General features: G+C 21.0%; 10 protein-coding genes across 10 annotated transcripts; 5 read left to right on the forward strand and 5 right to left on the reverse strand.

Annotated features, from left to right (window-relative positions):
* Window positions 1–595: 595 nt before the first annotated feature.
* Window positions 596–970, forward strand: SRAE_1000063400 (Hypothetical protein; the record flags this gene model as incomplete). Its single annotated transcript, XM_024647491.1, has 3 exons — window positions 596–722; window positions 778–880; window positions 934–970. The coding sequence occupies 3 exons, from the start codon at window positions 596–598 to the stop codon at window positions 968–970; spliced, it is 267 nt and encodes an 88-aa protein (XP_024501563.1).
* An 887-nt stretch (window positions 971–1857) lies between these two features.
* SRAE_1000063500 (Hypothetical protein) lies at window positions 1858–4273 on the reverse strand (the record flags this gene model as incomplete). Its single annotated transcript, XM_024647492.1, has 6 exons — window positions 1858–2793; window positions 2856–3172; window positions 3325–3447; window positions 3487–3919; window positions 4016–4155; window positions 4204–4273. The coding sequence occupies 6 exons, from the start codon at window positions 4271–4273 to the stop codon at window positions 1858–1860; spliced, it is 2019 nt and encodes a 672-aa protein (XP_024501564.1).
* A 644-nt stretch (window positions 4274–4917) lies between these two features.
* Window positions 4918–7374, forward strand: SRAE_1000063600 (Armadillo-type fold domain-containing protein; the record flags this gene model as incomplete). Its single annotated transcript, XM_024647493.1, has 2 exons — window positions 4918–5177; window positions 5223–7374. The coding sequence occupies 2 exons, from the start codon at window positions 4918–4920 to the stop codon at window positions 7372–7374; spliced, it is 2412 nt and encodes an 803-aa protein (XP_024501565.1).
* A 108-nt stretch (window positions 7375–7482) lies between these two features.
* Window positions 7483–7975, forward strand: SRAE_1000063700 (Riboflavin kinase; the record flags this gene model as incomplete). The annotated part of the gene is made up of 2 exons (XM_024647494.1): window positions 7483–7719; window positions 7772–7975. 2 exons carry the CDS (start codon window positions 7483–7485, stop codon window positions 7973–7975), a joined length of 441 nt encoding a protein of 146 aa, XP_024501566.1.
* Window positions 7976–8230: 255 nt separating this feature from the next.
* Window positions 8231–9410, reverse strand: SRAE_1000063800 (Saposin-like domain-containing protein; the record flags this gene model as incomplete). Its single annotated transcript, XM_024647495.1, has 2 exons — window positions 8231–8748; window positions 8792–9410. The coding sequence occupies 2 exons, from the start codon at window positions 9408–9410 to the stop codon at window positions 8231–8233; spliced, it is 1137 nt and encodes a 378-aa protein (XP_024501567.1).
* Window positions 9411–10734: 1324 nt separating this feature from the next.
* SRAE_1000063900 (FI21212p1) lies at window positions 10735–12605 on the forward strand (the record flags this gene model as incomplete). The annotated part of the gene is made up of 3 exons (XM_024647496.1): window positions 10735–10914; window positions 10970–11432; window positions 11488–12605. The coding sequence occupies 3 exons, from the start codon at window positions 10735–10737 to the stop codon at window positions 12603–12605; spliced, it is 1761 nt and encodes a 586-aa protein (XP_024501568.1).
* A 604-nt stretch (window positions 12606–13209) lies between these two features.
* Window positions 13210–13871, reverse strand: SRAE_1000064000 (Hypothetical protein; the record flags this gene model as incomplete). Its single annotated transcript, XM_024647498.1, has 2 exons — window positions 13210–13782; window positions 13830–13871. 2 exons carry the CDS (start codon window positions 13869–13871, stop codon window positions 13210–13212), a joined length of 615 nt encoding a protein of 204 aa, XP_024501569.1.
* A 1408-nt stretch (window positions 13872–15279) lies between these two features.
* SRAE_1000064100 (Hypothetical protein) lies at window positions 15280–15579 on the reverse strand (the record flags this gene model as incomplete). Its single annotated transcript, XM_024647499.1, has 1 exon — window positions 15280–15579. One exon carries the CDS (start codon window positions 15577–15579, stop codon window positions 15280–15282), a length of 300 nt encoding a protein of 99 aa, XP_024501570.1.
* A 965-nt stretch (window positions 15580–16544) lies between these two features.
* SRAE_1000064200 (Hypothetical protein) lies at window positions 16545–16961 on the reverse strand (the record flags this gene model as incomplete). Its single annotated transcript, XM_024647500.1, has 1 exon — window positions 16545–16961. The coding sequence occupies one exon, from the start codon at window positions 16959–16961 to the stop codon at window positions 16545–16547; it is 417 nt and encodes a 138-aa protein (XP_024501571.1).
* A 797-nt stretch (window positions 16962–17758) lies between these two features.
* Window positions 17759–18235, forward strand: SRAE_1000064300 (Hypothetical protein; the record flags this gene model as incomplete). Its single annotated transcript, XM_024647501.1, has 2 exons — window positions 17759–17996; window positions 18060–18235. 2 exons carry the CDS (start codon window positions 17759–17761, stop codon window positions 18233–18235), a joined length of 414 nt encoding a protein of 137 aa, XP_024501572.1.
* Window positions 18236–21839: the final 3604 nt, after the last annotated feature.

Genomic DNA, 21839 nt, shown 5'->3' on the forward strand with positions numbered 1-21839 from the left:
GAAAAGAATTAAAAATATACATAAGTTCATGAATTCTCATGAACTTTTCATTTTGTCAATCTTTATCAAAAAATATCTACTTTTTAAATATATATGTATATTAAAAAAAATATAATAAAAATACTATTTTATTTTTTTAAATAATCATTTTAATATTTATTTTGAAAGACTATATTTAATTAAATTACTTCCTTTTATGAATAATGCCAACAACATATACATATACCTTCATTTAACTATATTTTATGTTTACATTGATTAAGTAAGCATATAATTATTAGATGATAACATATTGAGAATTTTTTTTCATTATTCTGTAATATTAACTATTTACAATATCATACCATAATTAACTATTCATTTATATATTTTATGCTTTTAAATCAAACCAAATACATTAAATTATTTAATTACCATATTGATACAACCCACCGTTTTTTTTCTTTTTAAATTTGTTTTTTAAGACACATGCCATTGAAAATATAATATACTTTATTTTGTTTTATTTTTAATGTTAGATTTTATGTATTAATAAGTTTTTCTTTTTTTTTATTTTCTTTTTTTTTAGTTATTTATTAGGTTAAAACATTCAACAATGCTGCCAAAAATTGGAGCTGTTAAAATTTTCGTTTTTTTACTGATTGCAATTACTATCGTACAAAGCAAGGAAAATAAAGTTGTTGATGAAGTTGATGGAATGTATGATGATGATTATAAATTATGTATGTTTTTTAAATTTAATAATCTTGAAATATTTTATTATAACTTTTTTTTTAGATGCTCCACCTAATATGATTAGACTCGCTCGATTTTATTCAATGTATAATAAACCTTCTTCAGCTGAAGATGTAATGGTAGGTGGTAATGTCTACGATAAACGGTTAGTTTATTTACCTCTTTTTTTTTCCTGTAACAATAAATTTTTTTTTTCAGAAGAGATAGACCACGTCCAATGAGATTTGGAAAATAAAAATTGTAATTCAAAATGAGATTTTTACGTTGGTTTTAACTTTATATTTTCCATTAAACAAAAATTCAATATGAGATAAAAAAATTTTTTTTAAACTATAAACCAAACAACTGGCAATAATAATAATTGTTGATTCATTTCTTTTTCAGCCAATAAATTTTTTTTTAAAGTAAATAATGATAATAAAAACATTAAATCAAATTTTTTTTTTGTGTTTTAATTTGAGTATCTTTATATAATTATAATTGTATTCATAAGATTATCAAAGATCTCAAATTTTTATTTGTCTTGTAAAAAGAAATTTTTGTTATTAATCATATTACAATAGAAAAATATATAATTAAAAATAAAAACTTTTTTAATTGTAATTAAAATAAATCAGAAATAATATTGTATCAATTTTCAATTGTAATTTATAGAAAAAAAAAATTTATTAATTGGGTATTATATTGTAGGCATAAACAACTTCTATTTACCTGATTTCATCAAAATGTCATAAGTTCAATAATATAACTAAAGTTTCTTAAATTAGGTCTCCAATTACAGTTTTTATTTTATTACTTTAATTGGTATTTAAAATATTTTATATTATGAGATATTCAAATGAATATTTTAAGTTGATGTAATTAAAAAAAGTTGTTACAAAAAAGACGATTGTAATGTAAAATAATAATCACTTTAAAAAAAATAATTTAAGTAATTTAAAAACAAATATATTTTCCAATAAATATTGTCATGTTAAATTATTTTTATGAAAAAAAATAAATGTATATAAATTAATATATAACTAAATATTGCTAACTTATATTATGTTTATATGTATTGTAAATTTTTTTAATTAGATTATTTTTTTGTAAATTAAAAAAAAAAATAAATAATAAAAGTAACTACAAACAACCATATTCATTTATGTACTGCCATAACTGATGTTTTCCATTATCACCACAATATTTTTTTACATCACTTGAAATACAATCATAAAATTGTGCAATTCCTTTACATTTTCTTTGATCTTCACCTTGTAAAATTCTTCCAACTATAAATTTTTTACAATTTCTTCGATTTTGATTAATAATATTTTTGATACAAATAAATGCTTTTAAAAATTGTGATATTATTTTTGGTTTACAGGGATAAGCAAGAGTATCTCTAACGTAACGAATATTGATATCATCCATACAACTTAATACATTTTCTAATCCACCACAAAGAAAGACATTAGCATAACTATCACACATATTTAATAATTCTTCTGGTGAAAACAAAAAAATAGATAATGTAATTGGATTTTTTGTATTAAATATTGTATTTCTCAATTCATTTGTTATATTAGAAGTACAACTTCTAGATATCATTAAATTAAAATGAGTACAATCATTAGATATTTTATAATGAAAAGGTTTTCCCTTGGTAATAGATTCACCATATTTTGTTATGATGAATGAATTATCAATTTTATAGCCAACGTCAAATGAAAGATGTTTATTACTATTTAACATATGTAAAGATTCATCTTTTGTAACACCAGATAAATGTTTTTTTGGATGTTTACAACCATAATTAAAAATAGTATCATCTAAAATTCTTAAACTTTTTTCACCACAATTATTTTTTATATCATCATGAATACATTCATAAAATTGTGTTTGTTGTTTACATTTTATTAATGGATTTAAACCTGGGAAATTACGTCCTATTATTATTGAGTGACATTTTAGTTTTTTCATAATGATATTTTTCATACATATAAAATCTGAATTAAAAATATTTTTATGAAGATATCCACATGTTTGTCCTAATTCTTGATCAACAAATACAAGATTCTAATAAAAAATTAAAATATATATGTAAAAAAATAAAATATTAAAAAAAAAATATAACAAACCTCATTTGTAAGACATTCTTGAATGACGGGTGTCGTTAAACATTCATCTATAATTACATTTAACATATCACATAACTCAGCAATTTCATGTAAATTATTTTTTAACATTGGAAAAAAATGATACTTTTCCTCACTTTTATTATAAATTTTTTCTTTTTCAATTTGATCCCATCTAAGCATTAATGGTGTATAACATTCAACTAATTTTTTTTGTTTAACATAATCACATGTCTCTACTGTATGATACTTTTTGGGAGAAGTCCATTTTAAATTATTACCAATATTTTTTCTCTCAAATTTTAAACTACTTGTAGAAACTAAAAAATAAGTGAAAAAAAAAGAGAAAAAGTGATTATACAAAAATTTTATACTATTATCTTTATAAAAATGAATTATGAAAGTAAATTATTTAATGGTGAATGATTCTTTTCAATATCACTTTTAGAAGATAAGTATTTTTTAATGATACTATGTGTTTTAAAATCAATTATAGATGTAGAAGGTGGTGTGTTTGTGTAAATTTGGATATATTTTAATATCATATCATTATCTCCTTTAACATTTATTGAAGTACCATAATTTTGGTGCGTTGCTAAAAAGTTAAGTGCTGATAAGTGCAATTTAAACTTACTCCTTTTAAATATAATTTTGTCATTTTTTAAGCAACCAAAAACTTTAATTGCATCCATCAAAACTTTTAAGGTATGTATACCACATTTTACCTTAACATATTTACCAATACACCTCATAAAATGCTCCATATTCCTACATTTATCTTCCTTATTACTTATTTTTATTTGATTTATAAAATTAAAACATATATTAACATTGAAATTTTTATTTTCTTTACTGTCTAATAAAATATTTCTTAGACAACTAAATTCTGACCAATATTTTATACCTTCTTTTATACCACAAAAGTAGTCTAATTGTGAGTAAAAATATTCTTTCAATGACAATGAAGAACATGAATTTGTATAATTACTATCATTAAAACAATCATATTTAATTTTTGTATAAAATCGGCATAATGTGGTAAGTGATTCTGTTTTAAAAAATGGTACCTAAAAAGAAAATTTTTTTTCAATAGTAAAATAATAATATAAAATGTTATAAAAATTTTTATGACAAGTTAAAAAAAAAATTTTTTTTTATCTTACAGGAAATAAAATTTTTGAAGCATATAATTCTTCTGATTTAATAGATTCCCATAAATTTAATAATGGTCGAAGGCAGATGCCAAATTTAGTGTCAATAATAGATTCCTTACATTGTGTTGAATTAAAAATATAATTATATTCTAAAAAAAAATAAAAGTATTTAAATATCCATGAAATATGTATAATACCTTCTAATGATAATGTTTTTTTACTTAACAATAGAATAAAAAATATAATACAATAATTAAAAGTTTGCATATTTATTAGAAATAGAAAAAAATAATAATAATAAATGATAACCACAAGCAAAAATAAAACAAGATTTAGACAACTTAATTTAAAATAAGATGGACTGTCGTGAAATATTTTCCTCCTTATTTCAAATCTTTTGATCATCCATTGTCTGATGTAAGGGCGTGACAATCAAATATACATCTTTTTTTTTTTTATCTATCCTTTTAACCAAATGATCATATTAAAAAATTATATTTTAATAAAGATTTTAATCTTTAATAAAAAAAAATTTTTTTTTGGTAAATAAAGTTAATTTAATTTTTGTTTTTTTTTTCAAATAAATTTTATTAACAAATTTAATTGTTATCGTTTAATTAATGTTAAATAAAAATTGCTCATATAAAAAATGAAAAGATATTTTACTGGTATATAAAGATAAAAAAAAATAAATTATAATTTATTGGTGAAAGATATTAAAAAAAAAATAAATGAAAAAAAAAATCAAGTTTATCAATTTTAACCAATCTACTATTAAAGCATCATCCATTTTTGGGGATATATCATAATTAATGTGTTACATAAATAATTTTGAAGTAACGTGAAACCAATAAGTTTAAAAAAAATCGTTATAAGATATCAAAGTTTCTTAGCTTATCTGTTCTTAAATTATGGTTGATAATACATATATAAAATTCACCCATTTCTATATAGAAGCCACAAACGTTTTGGAGAAAAATTATGAAAATTATTCTGTCTCATTACAACCTATTCTCAAAGCTTTAGTTGATTTTAATTCTTTATTGTGTCGTGATTACAAAAATTTGATATGGATTGAAAAATTTTTTGAAGAAAATTTTGATACAATTCAAAAATGTTTCATTAACATACATTTTATATTATGTGATGAGAAGAGAGATATTGATTTAAGGTTGGTTTAATAATTTGTTATATCCTTATGTTGTAACTTTTATAGATTATTATCTGGTCAATCAATTTATAAATTATTAAAAGAAATTCCAAGAAATGTAATGAAACCATTGATAAAAAATATTGTTCCTGGTTTATTAAATAATTTTTCTGAAGCAGCTATTTATAAAGGAAGTAATACAAATAGTGACATTGTACTTATTTGTCTCAATTTAATAGAAAGTGTTGTCATGATAACATATGATGAATGGATTGAAAAAAGAGGTAGTCAATTTGAGGTTATTCTCAAAAGAATTATATCAAATTTAACGACACACAAAAATAATAATGTTAGATTAAAAGTTTTGTCTATGTTAAGAAATTTCAATGAAACATTTAAAATTAAATTTCCTCAGATAAAGGGTATGTTGATTGAGGTATGTATTAATATTTACAATGATGAAAATACTGTTATTAAAAATGAAATTAGTAATATTTTTGAAAAATATATAGAATTAGATAAATCATCTTTCATTCGCCACCTGACAAAAGAATTAAATATTTCACTTGATAAACTTTCATTATCAAATTTATCTTCAACAACAAAAAATCAAATTGATATTAGTAGAGTGTTACTTCGTATTCATAATTTAATTGTTATTCTTGGACCAAAATATTTATCAACAATATTGTCTGTTTCTACAAAATTAATAGACACTATTGCATCTATTTTATCTGTAAATATTGACAAAGTTTCTATTGTTACAGAAAGAGAAAGTGATTCATATCAAAATTCTTTGCAATTTTTTAATTCAATTGAATTAAAAAATAATGTCAAAAATGAATTAATATTAAATATTTGTGATATTTTAATAAAAAGTGGAAATACAAATGATCTATTTGATAACATATTAAATGTTGTTAATATGTCTAATGTAGATGGAAAAATAAGTTATTTTATGTTATGTACAGGTTTACTTTTAAAAATTGAATCAAATGAGAATGGTCAATATGATAATTCATTATTATTATTACTTGAAATTTCAATACAAAATTTAATATCATATGAAAAACTTTTTGAAATAAAAGAACAAGATAAAGAAATTTCAAGTGATGTTTTTACAACAACAAAAGAATCATTTTTAGTATCAATTTTATTAGTTTTGGGTAGTGAAATTGTTTCTAAACTTCATTCAAAATTAAGTTATATTGATCTTATCAATAATTTTTATTATACTTTATTTACATATACATTTTGTAATAATTCTTCAATATGTCAAGTAACAGGATTATCTATTAATATTATTATGAATCCTTATTTTTATAGATCTATACCATCATTAGTATTTTTATGTAATACAAATTTAAAAGATTATACAAAATGTTCAAGGGCAGCAAATGTACTTTCAGGATTGATATTTTATCTTAAAGATAAGGATGATTGTAATATCAATCTTTATGAAGAGACAAAATATATTGTTGAGGATATTCTTTTATCATTAGATCATAACAATCAAACAAGAATATTTAATCTATTGAAAACATTATACTCTTTTGTTAATGCTTCTAATTCATGGTTTGGTGAATTAAAAAGTACCTATGATTATGAGAAAGATGAAGAAGAGATTTTACCAGAGGTTATAATACTAATACATAAAATATTAACTAGAACTAAACATTTAATATTATCTGATTTCTTACCAATACAAGTTATTGTTTTTGATATCATGAAAGAAGGATTATATTTTTGTAGAAATTTTAGAAATAAAACATTACCTATTATATATGGTAATTGGCAAAGTATAAAATATAAAGTAATCCGATTACAAAATGAATATATGGAAGCATTAAAAAATCCGATAATTTTTCTTGTCGCTGCTAAAGCTATTTCTGTTATATCATATATGTCTGTACTTTCAGGTACATTTATGTATATAAAAGTAAATGAAATTATTACAAGTATATCATTTGCAATGAAAGAAACATCAAAAAAATCTTCTAAAGTTGATCCAGTATATTGTTATAGTCAAATGTTTGAATTTCAAAAAACTGTTTTAGTTAATATTCCTGTATTTGTAAAATATTTTAATTTAACATGTAGTGAAGAATTAACTAAAAAGTTTATTGATATATGTGAAATATATATTAATGACAAATTTCAACCTTCAGTATTAAGGGATAAAGCTATAGAAGGGTTAAAAATAATTAGTGATAATTAAAATTTCTTCTTTTTTTATGATATTATTTTGTATTAATTATTTTTTACGTTTTACGTTAACATATATAATTATTTTATATATTATTATTTTTATTTATTTTTAGAAATAATGAATTGTAATTTACCGGTATCCTTTAAAGGAACCGTTGTTCATGGTTTTGGAAGAGGTGGTAAACAACTAAATTGCCCAACTGCTAATCTTAGTCCTGAAACAGTTTCACAATTACCTAAAAATTTTGAAAATGGTGTTTATTGTGGTTTTGCTAAAATAGATAATAGTGATTTATTTCCTATGGTAATGTCGTATGGTGATAATCCACATTTTAATGGAGGAAATAAAACTTTAGTAAGTATAAATTTTTTTTTTAAAAAATAATTAAAAATTTTGTTTTTAATAGGAAGTCCATATACTTCATCAGTTTTCTTCTGATTTTTATTCATCAAAATTAGCATGTATTGTTTTATTTCACATAAGGCCTATGTTAACATTTTCAACAACCGAAAAACTTATTGAAGCTATAGAAAATGACAAAGCTTTTTCACACAAAATTCTCAAAGGTATAAATTTAGACAAATATAAAGATAATGAAATTTTTAAATAGTAGAAAAGATATCTTTTGAATTTTTATTGAAATATTTGTATATTAAAAAAAATCTTTTTAATATTTAACCAATTCAAAAGATAAAATTAATATATATAAAATTGTTTATAAATAGAGTGTATTTAAATAAATATATATTGAATTACAAATAAATAAATTTTTTTATGAAAATTTTTTTTATTATAAATAAAAATCTATTATAATATACAATAAAAAAAAGTAAAAAGAAAAAAACTAGAAATTAATATAATTACACTAGTAGAATGAACACAAATAACTATCAAGTCTTTTTTGTTTTGGAGATTCAATGCATGATTCATTATTATCATCTTCATTTTTACCGGAACCTTTTCTTTTTCTACTAAAAATTGGAACATTAGTCTTAATTTTTCTTAATTTTCCTAAAGCTTTTTTTTCTTCATCTTTCAAAAATGTTGTTGATAAGGAATTACTACCTAAATCTTTTAATCTCGGATAAGTAAAATTTTGATGTTTTGGAAATAATCTAAAAGCATTTCTACGACATTTTACTCTTTCAATAATTGGTTGCCCATAAACTGTACTACTTCCTATAATTTTATAAACTTTTGAGACATGAGCAATTGTAATAAGATTTTTGTCTAAATTAAATTCTTCACAAAAACATGATACAAATGAATCTGGATCTGTAATAACAAACTCCCAACAATATTTTGTCCAATGGCATATTGAGAAATTGTCTGGATTCATTAAAATTCTCATTGTAAAATTAATTACAATAGAATCAATGTGTTCTAAGAAAAATAATAATTAAAAATTTATGAAAATGAAACTTACTTATTACATATTGACAAGCTTCAAAGTATGACGGAATTTTTTCACATTTATTATAAACACCAGAATCTATTTGTTGTTGTATTTGGTTTTTTTTTCTATAATTATTAGTAGTTGGTGTAGTGTGTGACTTTTTTATATATTGTTTTGGCATATATCCAACATTTGATTGATAGTTTTCATTATTTTCATTAAATGAATTGAATTCTAAAGATGTGTTATTGTCTAACGAAGGTGGTGTAGACATACTAGATGGTAAAACTATAGGATTATTAGAATTACTTAAAAGTGGACTACTATAATTATGGGGACTAAAATTTTGATAATTATAACAAGAGTTTATGTACTTCATATATTCATTACACATATCATCTGATGAAGCAGATGAATTTAGTGTACTATTACTACTAGAGGGTGTTGAAAAATTAGACAAAGGGGTACCACCATAGACAGGATAACCTGAAAAAGAAAAACTTGCATTTGGTATATTAGATGTATAGTCAGGAACTGGAACTTGATATTCAACTGTTTTAGGATTCATTTCCATTGATGAATAGTTATAAAATTGATCAGAATAATTTGAAGGTATATTTTGTATACTATTAGTAGAATAAGAATTCATTTTAATGATATAAAAAAATAAATCTTACTTTAATAATAAATAAAGTTATCAAAAAATGATATTTTATTTGTTTTTACTAATAAAAGAAAAACTATTTATAGAAAAAAAATAGTCCTACCAATTGCTTCCACACGCCGTTTGTTTCAAAAAAAAAAAGATACTTCCAGGAGTCGGTTTATGTAAAGGAAATATTAACTTATTATTAATAAGTAGTAAACTACAAAAAATTTGCACAATTAATTAACTAGAAGGTTTTTATTTTTTAGCCTTAATAAATAATAACTTCTTGTTTGTTTTGTCTTTCCACTACTAAATAGTAGCTTAATTTTTTTTTAAATATCAAGCATTGCTCCTGTTTAAAAAAACTTTATTAAAAAAATTTTTAAAGTTTTTAGGGTAATATTCAATAACATTTAGTTTTGTTGTTTTATTTTTTTTGAAGCATAAAATACTTTTTCTAATAATTTTAAAAAAATAATAATTAATAATAATATGTCAAAGTTATTGTTTTACTAATTGAAATTGATCTTTGAAATAAATATTTATGAAGAATTATTATTCTATCTTTTTTAGTTAAATATTTAAAATATTATTGTAATAATAATTAAATATAATAATTACATTTTTATAAAACTTTGTGTATCAATTTGTGATTATAGTTAATTAAATATATATTCATTTAATTTTACCTTACATTTTATTTATATTAATTAATTTACATAGAAGAATTAAGTTGTTAATGTGTAAAATTTTTACTTATCATTATAATTATCAAACATTTTCTAAATTTAATTACGCTATACACAAATTGATATTAAATAGTATTATAAAAATATTCTAAACAATTTATTATACCATTTTTAGAAAAAACAAATAAATCTTTTTTTTTTAAATATAAGATTTATTTTTTTAACTTAAAAATAGAAACATTTTTATATTAATGAATAAATTAAAATGTTAACAATACAATTAATAAATACTCAATTAAAAAAAATGTATCACATTGACAAAAAGATGATGAGATAAAAAAATAAATTTTAAATAAATATACACCCATAAACTTTTATAATTATTAGATGAACCACAATATATAATGACTAATATTATTGTAGTAAAACCGGAACACAAAATTAATATATTGGTAAAATAAAAAATTTATGTTTACATATTCTTTAAATTTACCAAATTGTTTCTTCATTAGAAGTGATAGAGACACCCATAGAAGAAAAATTTTAGTAAAACTTTAATAGATAAACCTTTAAAAGGTTAATTAATGAAATATTACTACTTATTTGATATAACTACGTTAAATTTTAATTAAATTATGTTAGCGCAACAAAGACATATATTTTTTATATTTTTATTTTGTCTTTTATCTTATGATGTCATTGGTTTTGATCTATTTGGATTATTGAGTGGATCTGGTAGTAGTAGTAGTAGTAGTAAAAATTCACACTCAAGCAGAAGAAAAGATATAAAACCTGTATCTGATGATAAAGCAAGGGTATTTTATAATTTTTATAAAAAAAGATTTTTTTAATATAATAATATTTTCACAGGAATATTTACAAAGTTTTGGTTATGTAGCACCAAGTCATATGGTTCAAGGATCAAATGGTGGTGATTTTTCAGATGTTAAAAGTGTCATAAAATCAGCTGTTAGGAAATTTCAAGAATTTGCTGGTTTAAAAGCAACTGGAGAATTAGATGAAGATACTAAGATTAAAATGGCAGAACCAAGATGTGGAATGTTTGATGTACAGGCATTAGCTACATCTCGTGAAGCAGTCTATAAATGGCACAAAAATAAATTAACATATACTCTTCTAGTTTCAACACCTGATATGGATTCAGGTGATGTTAAAAGAGTATTACAGGAAGCATTTAATGCTTGGTCTGAAGTTACACCATTAGAATTTACAGAGGTATCATCTAGTGCAAATCCAGATATTAAAGTTAAATTTGCCCGAGGTGATCATGGTGATAGTTATCCATTTACTGATGGTAATGGTGGTGTACTTGGTATGTTTTAATCAATTTATTAATTATTAAATATACTTTTTAATTATTTCTTTAGCTCATGCTATGTTTCCTGAAACAGGTTTACTTCATTTTGATGAAGATGAAAATTGGATTTCTATGAGTAATGGAAAACAAATACCACGTGGAAAAGTTGATCTTCTTTCTGTTGCTATTCATGAAATTGGACATGCATTAGGATTATCTCATTCAAAAGTTGAAAGTTCAATTATGACACCATTCTATAAAGAACCTGTTGATGGTAGTGGTGGATATGTCAAACCAAAATTAGATCGTTCTGATATTACAGAAATTCAAGATATTTATGGTAGAAGAACTACTCCATTTAGAGGATCATCTGGAAGAACAGATTCTGGTTCTTCAACTGACTCATTTGGTAGTGGTTCTCGTACTACAACTAGAAAATCATCACTTTGGGATAGATTATTTGGAGATGATGATAATAGTAATCAACCTAGAACAACAACTCCAAGATCAAGAACAACAACTGATTCATTTTTTGGTAGTAGTGGTAGTCGTTCTCATGGTTCATCAGATGATTCTGGTAGTTTTGGTAGTGGTCAATGTCCAAGTTATATTGATGGTTTTGCAGCCGTTACCAGAAGTAAAGGATTTATCATTTCTGGTAGAACTGTTTATGAGGTAGATTCAAGTGGTAGAAATGATTATAGTAATGTTAGAAAAACATATTCATATACTTCAATGTTTCCAAGTGGACCAACAAGTGTTGATGCTGCTGTAACTAATTCAAGATCTGGTTTAACACTTTTATTTTCAAGTAATCGTGTTTATGCATATGAATATAGTTCATCATCAAATAAATTTACCCCATATTCTGGATTTCCTAAACGTATGCCATCTGATGTCATGTTTATTCCTAGCGGTGCTTTAGTTTGGGATGATGGTCATCAATTAATATTATCTCCAAATGGACAATTTGCTGTTTATGATGAAAATTGGAATCAAGCAACAATGACAGGAATGACTAGAAATTATTTTGGAGATTTTCCCAAAGGTGTTAAAGGTGGTTTTGCTAACTCAAAAGCATCAAGTGAAATGGTATTATTTACTAGAAGTTCAATTTATAAATATAATTCGATGTCGAAACGTTACTCTGAAAATAGTGTTCCAATAGGAACATATTTTAATTGTTAAAATAAATTTGATACATTTTTGTTATATATCTGTGTCATAATTTAAAAAAAAGAGATATTGACTATTTTAATTATTAGTTTTTAAAGCAAAGTAATATCACCTATGACTATTATCTGATTAGTAATTTGTAGAAAAATTGATAAAAAATATTTATAGTAATTTTATTTATCAATGAATGTTTGTTGAATTACAAATAAAACTTTTATAATCCATATGTTTCAATGTTAAATGAGTCATATATTTAAATTTAAATTTAAATTGATGAATAATATATTTTATTTTCTTGTATCACTTTAATTATAAGGGATTGTGTTAAGTTTTTTTTTTTATAATGATAAGAATACCTTTAATTAATTTTTAAAATTTTTATTATTTGTCAAAAAAAAAAGATAAATTAGAAGAGAAATATTTATATAATTAGAATTTAAAAATAATTATTTTATATTTTCTATCTTTGGGATATATATATTAAAGTTTACTCACTTTTTTCAAGTATGATAACATTGAGAGAGTGATATATTAAAATTTTAGAATATTTATTATTAAATACAAATGACAATATATTTAACTGAAATAAATTTATAAATTAAAAAATAAAAATATTTTAACAAAAAGATTCTAATTTTTCTTCTTCCCATTTCAGTAGAATTATAACTATAATATAAATTAAAAATAGAAACGAAAATATACTAATAATTGTACAAAATATTCCTATGGTTTCAAAATTAGATTCTGATATTGGAGTTTTTAAATGTCCAAACTTTAAAAATAACCTTTCTTTTTCTATCATTTTTCTAATAGTTATATCTCGTGAATATTTTATTGCATTATAAGAAAATTTTGATTTTTCATATTTATTTATGATATTTGTTTTTATTACTTTAGAAGTTTCAATTGAATCTTTTTTATTTTTTAATATTTTACAATCAAATATAAGGCTAACACAATTTTTTTGAAGATTTGAACAATTTGGTAATGAAGTAACATTTTTAAAGGTACATTTAGCATTTTTTGTCTTTGAGGTACAACTTAAATTTTTTAAATTTTCTTTAATATTGTAACAACTAAAAGATTCATCCTTAATTTCAGGGGCTATTTCAAAATTTGGAATACTACAGTTCATGGTACCTGTTATATCATTCGATACTAAATTATTTTCATAATTTTGATTGAATAACTAAAAAAATATATTTTAATTATAAATATTAAATTATAATTACTTACACAAATTGAAGTATAAAAGAAGGCATTAATAAATACAAGCATTGTAAAGTTATAATTAAATAAAACAATAAACCAATGCTAAGTAAAAAGTAGAAGTTAGTAAAATATTTTTACTTAAATAAGGTAAATATATGAAGTAAATTTTTAAAAAAAAAAATATTTAAATAAAATATATGTAAAATATGCAACTTATTTATATTTTTCTTTAAATAAGGTTAATATTTTTGTCGTCATGAAATCGCATGCTAACGTTTATCTATTCCGATAAAGCAAATAACATATAATTCAACGTCAATAGTCAACGTTTTAAAAGATAAAAAGCTTTAGATATTTTACTGTTTATAAAAACTATATTAACTAATAATTCAAATATAATTCAGATTATATAAAAATAAAGAAAATGGAGATTTATTTAAAATACATTAAAATTTTTTTATTTTTAATTTAAATAATTTTATATTAATATGATTATCTTGTATTTCAATTATCCTTAAAAAAAATATATTTTTTAAGATTAATTTTAAAAATAGTTTTATTTAATTTTTTTTAGTTTACAATAATTATGTCATAATGCCTGATAAAAAAATTTTATTTTCATAAAAATTATTATTTTTTCCTCATTTTGTAACGTTGTTTTTTTAAATATCTTCCTGTTTTATCAATTTTTACCACTTTATTCTTTGTTTTTAATTTTTACTTCCATATTCAAGACAAATTTATTATTAATGTTTTATAAAATTAACAATTTTTTTTTGCAAAAAATAATATTATATTTTAAAAAAATATATATATTAAGATAATATTCTTTTTTTTTGTTTACATATAAAATTTTTTATTATCATAAAAATATATATCCTTTATTATAATTCTTTTATAGGATTATTTTTTTACCTTTACAGAATATAATTTTTCATTTAATAAAGTGTTAATAGATTTGTTTTAAACTTTTACTTCTTGTTTTATCTTTTTATTATTGCTAATTTAATTTTAGTAGCATTTTAATTTGTATTGGCATATGCTCAGGCTAGTCATTAGAACTTTTATAAAACTTAAAGCTTTTTAATTATATATTTTATTATTTTAACAAACTTATATTTCTAGTTAGCTGCTAGTTATAAGTTTTCAAATTATAACTTTTTAAGAAAATCATTTGTTATAATAAAAAAAAAAAATAACAAGCAATAGTATAAAAATTCAATGTAAAAATTAAGTACAATAAACAAAATCAGGATAATAAAATAAATAATTAATCTCGACGTCTATTTCAAACATAAAAATAGAATTATGATGCATGTTTGTTAGATTAAATTTACACAAATATTAAAATAACATTTTTATTACATTCAAAGCATGTTTTTAAATTAAAAAGTAAAGCATTACATTATACTATTAACTATCTACGTCAACTCATTTTTTTTTCATACCATGATAACATATTAAGGATACCTTTTTATTTTTGACGACGTAATAGTTTTTTGTCGTCACTCATATCTCCAGATATATAGTAAGTAATATATTCAAGTCCAACAATAATAAGAGAGAAAAGAAGAACTAATTCAATTATAATTATTGGTAACCAAAATTTGGTTATTTCACTTATTGTGTTATCATCAACTTCCTCATCAACATAATCTCTTCTTGCTTCATACTTGAAAAATAATTCATCTATCTCTGAGGAACAGTTAAATGGATTAAATAATAAAAAATTTATTATACTAAACCAATAAAATCCTTTTCTAAATATCTTCATGTTTTTATAAATAAAAAAGAATATTTAATAAAATTGTCATAAATTTTAATTAAATATAAATGTAAATTTGACTAATTTTAAAATTTACCAAATTTATATACAAAATAAAAAAAAAATAATAGCAGCTATTTTAAAATAATTATTATTAATATTTTTGGTTCCAATTTGTATCTAATACGCTAAATGAATAAGTATATTGTTCAAGAAAAGTACTAATTGTATTTTTTTTTTACATCAATAGTCATCCTCATCTTGTTTTTAAAAAATAACATTTTCTAACAGGTTATTAATTACTTATATTTATTTTGATATGAGACTTTTGAAGAATCTAAATATCATTATTTTTAAAAATAGTTATTAGAATTTTCTTTTATAAAAATTCAAATTTTTTTATTATTAGAATGTGAAACATTTTTCTAAATTTGTTATGAATTCTTATAAATTCTATAAAACATGGATTATTTTATAAATCCTTAGTACCATGTGCTTCAAATTCTTCTCTATCTTTCTACAAAATAAAATTGTTAATATTTCTATTGTAAAAATAATTGCTAGACTTTTCTTTTCTTATCAATTACCATTTGAAGTATTTTTCTTCAGAAATAAAATCTTAAGAAAATATGTTTTCATTGGTTATCACTAATTTAATTAATTATAAATAAATTATTTTTAAATTTTTCTAGACAAGAATATTAAATTTCTTTATTTTTAAAAAAAAAAATAATGATTTTAAAAAAAAATTTCAATGCTTACATAACAATTAATCAAATAAATAATAAATTTTTATTTTGTTTATTACAAAAAATTATCTGTATTATTTCTTTACAAATTATACAGTTTATTATTTGTATACAACATAAAAATAGTACACGTACTTTTAACAAACCATAAACATGTAATATGGGTTAAAAATCAACCCATTAATTATCTATGTATCCCCTGACTTTGAATTGGGTTATATTTTTCTAAAGAAAACTTCTATCACAGCTAACAACTTTGATTCCAGATTTATTATATTTAGTGTCATATTCTTGATCTCTGGTGAATTGTATAATTGCATCCAATTTTGCTGATTTAGAAACAGGAAGTGTTGTACTAAGACCATTAACAATAATGTTATTTTGTTTTATATCTCTACTAATACTAGGTGCACATGTAATATTTAATGATACTGTTTTTATTGGTTGCGTAAGATATCTATGATGGTAATGAGAATGTCTAATATGTTTTGAAGACTTCACAATATAAACCCCATTACGATGAGGATTAGGTGGATTGGTACAACAAACAATTATGACTAGTAATATTGTTATAACAAGGCCAATAAAGAATATTAATGTTGAGACACCAGAATCTAACATATGATTAAATAAAACAGCCATTTACAAAATAGTAATAAATTTTTACAAGTGATTAGTTAAAAATATAATAAAATTTAATGAATCATTTAAGTGTAAAAATGAATAGTATTATAAATACTTCTAGTAAAGGTTTTTTATATATATTTTTAAATCATAAATAGTATTTCTGATAGATTTGAAGCTTTAAGGAATGGAAAAATCTATAAAGATGACTAACCATGTCATTATGTTATGAAAAAAAAGATGATCTGCACTTTGAATTGCGGGTTTATATACATTGACATAATCAAAAAAAAAATTAAATATACAAGTGTTATTTATCTTTAAATTACAGATGTTTTTTTTATAGTAACAATAATTTTATTGCTAAAAAGTTATCTCATGCCAAGATCTTGATTATCAATGTAAGATAAGAGTTAGTTTTTTTTTGTTTAATTTCCTATAAATAACCTTTTAATTTTAAAAAAAAAATTAATTAATTTTTTTTTTTGCAAATCTTAAGATTTTTAATAATTATTACTATTATTTTATGTAGCATAAAGTATATAATTATAAGAATGTTTAATTAAGATAAAAAGAAAGCACATTATTTTTAAAATATAATTCAACAGTTAGCGTTTCAATAGTTAAACTAACTGCTTGATTTATATATCATAACTAATATATAAAATGATATAATTATTAAAAATGAAATATAAATTAATATAATTAATAGAATAAATTTTAATATTACTATATTTCATAATAATTTTTTTCAAGTATTCTTGTATCTTATCTAACTTTAAGAAAACAAAAATTATAAGAATAAAAATAAAAAAATGGTTCCAAAACAAAAGACAGGTTATAATCCATTGTTTACAAAAGAAATGGCAGCAACGATCAGGAAGACAGCTAAAGATTGTGACACATCATGTCGTACCGTCAAAAGTACTCTTTTATCATTATATCCAAATGAACAAGAAATTATTGAAAAAGTTTGGAGAAAAGGTAAAAGAAGAATTTTTAGTTATGCCTTAAGAAAAATGGAATATGAAGGTGATAATGTTAGTAAAGAATGTAAGTTTATTTTTCTTCTTATATATATTATATGAATATATATATATAATCTATTTTTTTTAGTACTCCAAGTTTTGGTGAATGCTCGATCTTTTATGAAAAATATAAGTGATTTAAAATATTACAATTTATTAGAAATAAAAGTAGCAAAATTAAATCTATCAAAAACATCTTTAATGAAAGGACCACATAAAACTTTGGAAAATAATAAAGGCATTTGGCGTCCATTTGACGTATAAAATATAATAGTTTATTTTTATTAAAATCTCATTAGATATCTTTCAATTTCATTTGTTTTTTGTTCTATTATAATAATACACCATAATTTTTATAGCGTTAATAAAAATCTTAATTTAAAATAAAACATTTGTCATCTACTATTTTTCATATGACATTTTAGACAACTTATAAAATTGGAAATTTGAGATATAATAATATTTAATTGGCAAAAAAAAGTATATCTGTATGATTAACTAATTATCTATATATTATAAATGAAGTAAAACCTTCATATTAATATAACTTTTCTGGTTAGATAACAAGACTTAATGTCACCTACCCATCAAAGGATTATTTGATTAATGTATAATTTTGAAGTGGAAGTTATGTAATTAGATATATATTATATGTTTACAAGAAAATGTGAGAAAATTAGCTCATAATGATTATGTACAAATAATTAAAAAAAAGTAAAATATTACAACATTCATGTTTCTAATTCAATGATTTTTATTTATTTTAAAGATTAATGGTAAATAAATAAATATATATTATATATATATCTAATATATTTATATATATATCCACATTAACAATTCTTTATATAATTCCTAATCAATGCATCATATTTCTCTTTAAGTAATCTACTTAAAAATTTAGTTATCAAATGGTTCTTATGCAAACTAACTACTACACTCCACACTATTTTTATATTTTAACAAATATGTATAAGCTTCTTTAAAAAGTGTCACAACCAAATATATATATATATATATAATATTTTTCTCCCTACAATCACCCCTTGAATTACATCTTCTTCAACACCTCTCAACAGAAACTGTCAAGACACTTTATTCTGTCAACTCCATCACCCTTCCACACTTCAATCTTTCATTATCTTTAAGAAGTATTATTCATACATATCACATCATATCACTTCTCCATCATTTCTCATCAAAGATTCTTGAAATCATCAATATAGACATTCTATTCTTAATACTTAAATTATTTTTCTTAAACTAAAACATTTTTACTCTTTTCAATCTTTATTATCAAAATTTATTACTTTCAAAGGATATATATATATATATATATATTTATATTTATATTAATAGTAAAAGTATATGACAAACTTCATAATCGTTATTTATTTTAATAATTGATGCCACCTAATATATATCTTGATATTTCAAAATTTTTGTCATTTCTATAAATATTTTAACAAGAAAAAAAAACAAAAATAATATAACATATATAATTTTTATATTACAAAATTTTTTTTTATTATTATCATTATTTCTAATAATATATTTTGTGTGTTATGTTACTGTTAGATAAGATACAATTTTTTTACAAACACTCATAATAATTCTCTTTTCCTGTACACCTGGTTACTCATTCTTCAAGAACCCTCTTTACATATCATCTTAATCTTCACTTCCACAAATATTCCTCTAAATCATATATTTTTACACCTGTTCATAGCCAGAAACAAGATCAAGAAGTTTGAAAATAAACAGATGTTAGCACATATCAATAGGTATGAGATATTCTCTCTCACAATAATCATGGTTTCTATATTTCTTATCCAATTTACAAAACTTTTATTAATGCCAATCACCTTTTGATGGCATGTCATTACGGTAGGATGACTTGAAGTAATTATAAGTAAAAATCATTAGTATTTATATATAATTGAAGATTAAATTCCAACGTCACTTATTATTAAGTATAATTTTGTAAAAGTTGTTGGAGTGAATAATAAAGATTAAATGAAATATAAATAATTAGATTTTCTAATTATTTTAAAAATTTTTCTATTTAATCAACTTACTAATTAATATATTAAATTTAATTTATTATATATTTATTCATCTTTTTTTTTTAAATATTCTTTTTTATTTAAATATTTTTCATCAATATTTTTGTTTCATTTGAAATATTATAATAATAAATAATTATATATTTTATCTTTCCTACTGTGGTTATTTACCTCTTATTGTTTTTTTTTTTATCAATCTTTAACTAGGTAAATAAAAGATGCCGCTAATTAAATTTTATGTAAATAGTAATAAGATTAATTAATTGTATGCCCTTGCATCACCTCATTCCCAGTGACGTCAAAAAAAAATGGTAAATGTTTGAAAGATGCGATTCTTTTGTACGGTCCAACATTAATAAGACAATTTTTCACTTCACTGATTATGAACACTTTTAATTTTAATTTTTAATCAAATTCTTTGATCTAACCTTTTTATGGATTGGTGATTGGATTAATTGCCACTTTATATTTGTCAAATATTTTTTATTAGAACTCCTCCTTATATAATTATAAACACCTGTAAAACTTTCTATAACTTATAATAGTTAGGAAGTAATTATAAATTACCCTTATTTTAACACCTAATAGTACATATGATTCTTTATAAAAATACAGGTGTTCTTTTTCATAACTTTTCTTATATAATAATATCATTACTTAAACATGTATTAATAATAATAATTAAATTATACTAAAAGTTATTTTTTTTTAATATGAACATTTATAAAAAGGTAAATTTGTCGGTGTATCTTTATTTGTTACGTTGATTACTTTGTGTTTGACAAAACTTTGGTTTGACTTTTATTACCAACTTAAAAGTAATCATAAAATCTTTTTAATATATAAATAATTTATATATTCTTTTTTATTATTTACATACATATACACATAAAATACACTCCCCCATATGCCATCATACCTCATTTTCATAAAAACATTATTTATATATATATATATATATATATATATTATATACATATCGTAATCTTTCCTTAATCATGTCCATTAAAACATTAATAAAATTAAATCACTATAAACATTACATTCTCCAAACCCATCTTGACATATGTACATTTTCTTAACCTATAATATAATAGAAATATATTTTATTAGCTATTTTTATACTTTTTTTTTTATTATAAATATATCTATAACGTTTGAAGAGAAAATAAAGATTCTCACATTAAATAGTAATCATTTTTGATAATTTTAAATGACTCTTAATGTGGTTATATTAAAAGATTAAAGATATTTATATATATATACATATATATATATATATTTATTTGTATAAATTAATATATATAACTTTTATTAGAAGAAATTAAAAAAGAAAAAAAAAAAATTTTACCATTAAAATTGTACAAGTTTTACTTTTATATTTTTTAATTATTATTTATAGTAAACCAAAATTGGAGTAATTGTTTTAACTAATTTCATTACGCTTCATTATATTCCTCTCCCCTATATTTTTTTCTCCTCCTATTTTTTAAAAAGAATAATGATCATCTCTTTAAAGATCTCTAATAATATTAATATTTTATATAGATATAGTAAAAATTTATTAGATATATTTTATGAATTAATATATAAATATACTATATATCAACAAAGAAACATAACGACAATGATGATGATACCTTTATATATTTTAACAACTTAAGTTATAAAAATAATGACTTATATATCCTGAATCTTTAATAGCTTCCCTTCTTTTATTACAAAGATTAAATTTTTATGTATTTTAACTTATTTTTAGTGGAGGATTATCTTATACTCCCATTTAATAATAAGATCCTTTC

Source organism: Strongyloides ratti, assembly GCF_001040885.1.
Source record: "Strongyloides ratti genome assembly S_ratti_ED321, chromosome : 1".
Taxonomy (NCBI): Eukaryota; Metazoa; Nematoda; class Chromadorea; order Rhabditida; family Strongyloididae; genus Strongyloides; species Strongyloides ratti.